Source organism: Capra hircus, unplaced genomic scaffold (assembly GCF_001704415.2).
Source record: "Capra hircus breed San Clemente unplaced genomic scaffold, ASM170441v1, whole genome shotgun sequence".
Classification (NCBI taxonomy): Eukaryota; Metazoa; Chordata; class Mammalia; order Artiodactyla; family Bovidae; genus Capra; species Capra hircus.
Window position 1 is genome coordinate 130 of NW_017214624.1, and position 5,054 is coordinate 5,183.

The 5,054-nt window shown below is 50.7% G+C and overlaps 1 protein-coding gene across 1 annotated transcript; it reads left to right on the plus strand.

Annotated features, from left to right (window-relative positions):
- Nucleotides 1–3,771: 3,771 nt before the first annotated feature.
- Nucleotides 3,772–4,804, plus strand: LOC108635372 (melanoma-associated antigen B4-like). Its single transcript, XM_018045537.1, is given in 2 exon segments — nucleotides 3,772–4,349; nucleotides 4,351–4,804. Coding segments are annotated over 2 exon segments (1,032 nt in total).
- The last annotated feature ends 250 nt before the right edge of the window (nucleotides 4,805–5,054 follow it).

Sequence of the window (5,054 nt, forward strand, 5' to 3'; positions counted from 1 at the left end):
GAGAGGAAAATAGCAAAACACTTCAGTATCCTTGCCTTGAGAACCCCATGAACAGTATGAAAAGACAAAAATATATGATACCAGGAGATGAGCCCCCCAGGTCAGTAGATGTCTAAATATACTATTGGGGAAGAGCCCAGAAATAGCTACAGTAAGAATGAAGGGACTGGGTCAAAGTCAAAACGATGCTCAGTTGTGGATGTGTCTGGTGGTAAAAGTAAAGTCTGGTGCTATAAAGAACAGTCCTACATAGGAACCTTGACTGTTAGGTCTATGAATCAATGGAAATTGGTCAAGCGGGAGATGGCAAGAGTGATCATCAATATTTAGAAATCAGACAACTAAGATGGAATGGGAATGGCCAAATTTAATTGAGATTACCATTGCATCTGTGGGCAAAAATATGTTAGAAAAAATCAAGTAGCCTCATAGCAAAAAAAAAGTATGAACTGCAGTACTTGGGTGCAGTGTTAACAAGGACAGAATAATCTTGGTTCATTTCCAAGGTGAAACACTCACAATTAGAGTAATCCAAGTCTATGCTCCAACCACTGATAATTGATTTAAAAAATCTATGAATTTAAAAACTAGAAAAAAATCTAGGGAATTACACATAGCCACTAGAGTTACATACAACAATGCCAAATGAATAAAAGTCAGAAGTAATGAAAAGCAAAAGACAGTAACAATTTGATTCTCGAATTAAAATTCTTAGAAAACAGAACAGGAAATATTCAAACATATAAGAGTCTTCAAAAATCTGGAATAAAAAAAGATCACAACAGCAAAATCATCCGTTGGTCTGGAAGAATGAACAATACTTGCACCAAGTAACAGAAAATACACCATAAGCAAAAGCAACCATAGAAAAAATTTACCACAAAGAAGCTTTAGAAAAATGTATACAGTCTTCATGGAGGCAACAAGAAGTATTTCCTGAGAGACTTAGGAACAAAAAGGCTCAAACAGAATAGTATGTTATGTATATTCATGACGTACAGATATTGTAAGACTGTCAATTTTCTGTAACTCAAGTACTGAGTTAGTACCACATTCAGAGTAGAATGTGTTCAGATCACAATGAAACACGTCTGCTGCTTTTTGTACATAGAAGTAACCACGGAAATCTATGGAAGGAATGAAGAAAACTATTAACAAAAGTGAAAACATAAAATTAAATAATCCCTGATGGACAGTAAGTCTCCAGTGAACTTGACCCTATGTGTGCCCAGGTGGGGAGTACTTAAGAGACTGCACAGATGTGCAGCCTGCAAGGGAAGCAGACAACAGGATCAGCTGGAAGAGGCTTTAAAACTTGAGCCCTGGATTCTTCACTCTGCCCTGGGATCATGAATCTCCACTGCTTCACTGAAGGAATCTGAGGCAGCACCTCCGAGGCTCATGCCAGGTCCATGGGCACCAAAGTTTGGCTTGGTGTGGCACTACAGCCCAGATCATGAAATCACCAGCACAAAGTTTGTTGTCTGTGCACTTAATCACTGGAGTTGTGTCCAAGCTGTTTGCAACCCCATGGACTGTAGCCCACCAGGCTCCTCTGTCCAAGGGGAAACTCCAGGCAAGAATACTAGAGTGGGTTGCCATGGCCTCCTCCAGGGGTCTTCCCAACCCCCGGATTGGAACCGCAGGGTCTCCCACGCCACAGGCAGATTCTTTAGTGTCTGAGCCAACAGGGAATGCTAGGGGATGAGAACTGGCACTTTGAAATGATCAGCTTAATACTATCACCCAGGGACTAAAAGAGAAAAGTTAGTATCACAGGAATTGTAAAAGCGACAGAACTTCATCTCAGAACTTTTGAGCAACGACCCTGCAGTCGACTGAGAGACCACAGTGAGAACTGTCAGGCTAAGGAGCCCCTTCACTTACTCTTCTGGAATGGAATGAGCATGGCTGGGGACAGGGGTTGACTTATACCCAGAAAGGGAAGGATTTCCAGGCCCTGTCAGCAGTCAATATGAATGAAGTTTCTGAGTGAGATGTGAGGGGTTCCACACCTCAGAAGACAGTCTCCCATCCTTCCCTCTCAGCTGATCTTACCTGTAGCAGCGCATTTCCAGGAAGCCTTGGGTAGAAATGGTGAGATGAGACGTATGTGCAACTTCATACCAGGAGACTCGGGGGTTCACATTTTCGATATGAGGCCTTGTCCTCGGGACCAGCAGATGGCACGTAGCCCAGCATATACAGGGGTTAAGGGAAGGCATGGAGAACGACAGAGTATCGCTTACTCCAGAAGAGGGAGCCCAGAGAGCCCTCGCTGGTTGGTCTCATGGCTCCAGGACGGCTGTTAGGCTTGGCTCCCCAATTCTTCCTGCTGCAGGTGCTGACACAAGTGAGAGGCATGGAGTGAGCCAGCTGAAAGTTCAGGACAGGGACGTCCCAGGACCCCTTAAGAGTCAAAGCAAAGTCCACGTGCCAACCCAGAAGCTCCCCCGGAACCGCCGCCCGTCCAGGTCCCGCCCCTGCTGCCCTCCTGGAGCCCAGATGCGCAGGACAGGAAGTGACGTCCTCCTAAGCATGCTGGGAGAGCGACGCCATCCTTGACAGTGCCGCTATCCCCTGAGAGCTGCCATTGACGGTGGCCCAGAGGGAGCAGTCGCATGTCATTGGGTGTCAAGATCGGACGTGACGTGAGTTACAAGTGCAGGGACACGTCTCTGCACCCCCGAATCCCTTTTCTATCTGAAAAGAGGGGGCCACAAGCCTCCGGCCACCCTAGCCCTGCACTCAGACCAGAGGATCCAGCCTAGCTCTTAGGCCCCAAGACTGTCCACTAACCCCTAGGGGGTCTCGGGAAAGAATGCCTCAGTCAGGCTCTGCTGGACCCCAGCTCCACTCAGTAGTGGGAGAGCCACGAGCCCTGTGGCGTGAAGGAGGGACCCTAGGGGGAATGAGTGTCTCCATACACCAGAACGGCAGCCATGTGTAAACCCCCACTCACCGCGATTTGGCTGCGGATCATCCGGGCACCCGCCGGGCTGCTCTAAAGGCTGAGGGGCTCCCTCACTGCTACCTCGGACATGGAACATTTAAAGAAGAGGGGACTTGGGTCTGAGTTGCTGACAGCTGGTCAGTAGAGAGAGGATGTCAGGGTTCGGGGAGAGTCAGGATGAGGACCAGCCTCGCTGACAAACGGGCAGCTCAGTACGCTCCCTGTGATCACCGCTTCCTTCCAGCCAAACATTGGAAAGTGGGGCGGTGGTCTGAGAGGGGAGCTTGAGCGTGATTGTGAAGGGGCAACCACGACACAGCAGAAGAGAAGGTCCTGGGCCCTCCATGGGAGGCTGATTACGCCCTCCTCTCCTCGTCTGGGGTGACAGGGAAGGTGGTAGCATCAATTTCAGACAGGAGAGGGAACCGGCTGGGTGCAGGAGAGGGGGTGTTGGGTATGGAGGTGTCTCGCACCAATTTTCATTCTGACTCTGAATGTCAGCTGAGAGGACCTGCCTCCGCTGCCAGGTCCCAATGCCCCACCCCTTCTAAGGCCCAGGCAGGACTGTCTGCTGCGCCCAGGGCTCACTCTCCCTTGCTATTCAGCGGTCTCAGGAGACAGGTTGGCCAGGAGAACAGGAGCCCTGTGGGTCCTAGAGCACTGGCGTCGAGGACCCCTCAGAGGCGGCTTCCATTCAAGCCAGGGAAGACTCTCCTCGCTGAAGGTTCTCACAGCATGTCCTTGTCCCTCTTCCAGGTGCCCTCCTTGCCTGCTTTCCTGCCCGCACTCCCACCTGCAGCCCCTGACCTGCTGTCAGCATGCCTCAGAGGCACAAGAACAAGTTCTATACCCATGGGAAACCTCACCAGGTCTGGGGGGACACTCAGGAGGCCCAGGCCAGTGCTGCTGCAGCCCCAAAAGAGGAGTGCCCCTCCTCCCCCTCTTCTGCCCCTCATGGTTCTCCCCTGAGCTCCCCTGCTGCTGGCGATCGCCAGGAGCTTCAGGGAGCCATGGCCCCTAGCTCTCCTGATGCAGGGCCTTCCTGTGCAGGATCTGATGAAGGTGCCCAGGGCCTAGAGGAGGAAAGTGCAGGTGCCTCCCAGGCAGCCCCTGCCACTCAGAGCACTCGCAAAGATCCTCTGGCCAGGAAGGCCAGGATACTGGTGGAGTTCCTGCTGGAGAAGTACACCAAGAAGGAGCCCATCACGCAGAATGCCCTGATGAAAATCGTCAGCAGGAAGTACAGGAAACACTTCCCTGAGATCCTCAGTACAGCCCGTGAGTGTGTGGAGCTGGTCTTTGGCCTGGAGATGAAGGAAGTCGACCGTAGCAGGAACATCTACACCCTCATCAGCAAGCTCAACCTCGGAGGAAACGATTGTCCGAGTGCTGAGGGGGGGGCTGCCCAAGTCTGGTCTCCTCATGGTGCTCTTGAGGGTCATCTTCATGAATGGTAACCGCGCCACCGAGGAGGAGATCTGGGAATTCCTCAGTATGTTGGGGATCTATGCTGGGAGGAGGCACTGGATCTTTGGGGAGCCCAGAAGGCTCATCACCAAAGATCTGGTGCAGAAGGAGTACCTGAACTACTGCCAGGTGCCCAATAGTGATCCTCTGCGCTATGAGTTCCTGTGGGGCCCGAGAGCTTGTGCTGACACCAGTAAGATGAAGGTACTGGAGGGTCCAGCCAAGTTCCACGGTAGGGTCCCTAGTTCCTTCCCAGATCTCTATGACGAGGTTCTGAGAGATCAGGCGGAGAGAGCAGGGCTGAGAGGTGAGGCCAGGGCTCCACCCATGGCTGAGGCCTTTGCCCCTTCCAGGGCCAAGTCCCGCAGCTCCTCCCACATCTAGGGAGGGGGCAGGGCACTTTGTTCCCTTTGTCTTGGAAGAAAGCAGTCAAGCTCCTAAATAGTGCATAGCAGTAGGGTGGAGGGAAGAAAACCAGTAACTTGTTACAGCTTTAAAAGGTAAGCAAGTTTAGGTCTAGTTTATATATATCTGTTTTCTTTTATCCATATGAGAGATATATAGTGAATGATGATTTAAAGTAGAAAGGTGAAGAGGTGAAGGAGGTTTTAGTATTTTTAAACGTTCTTACTTT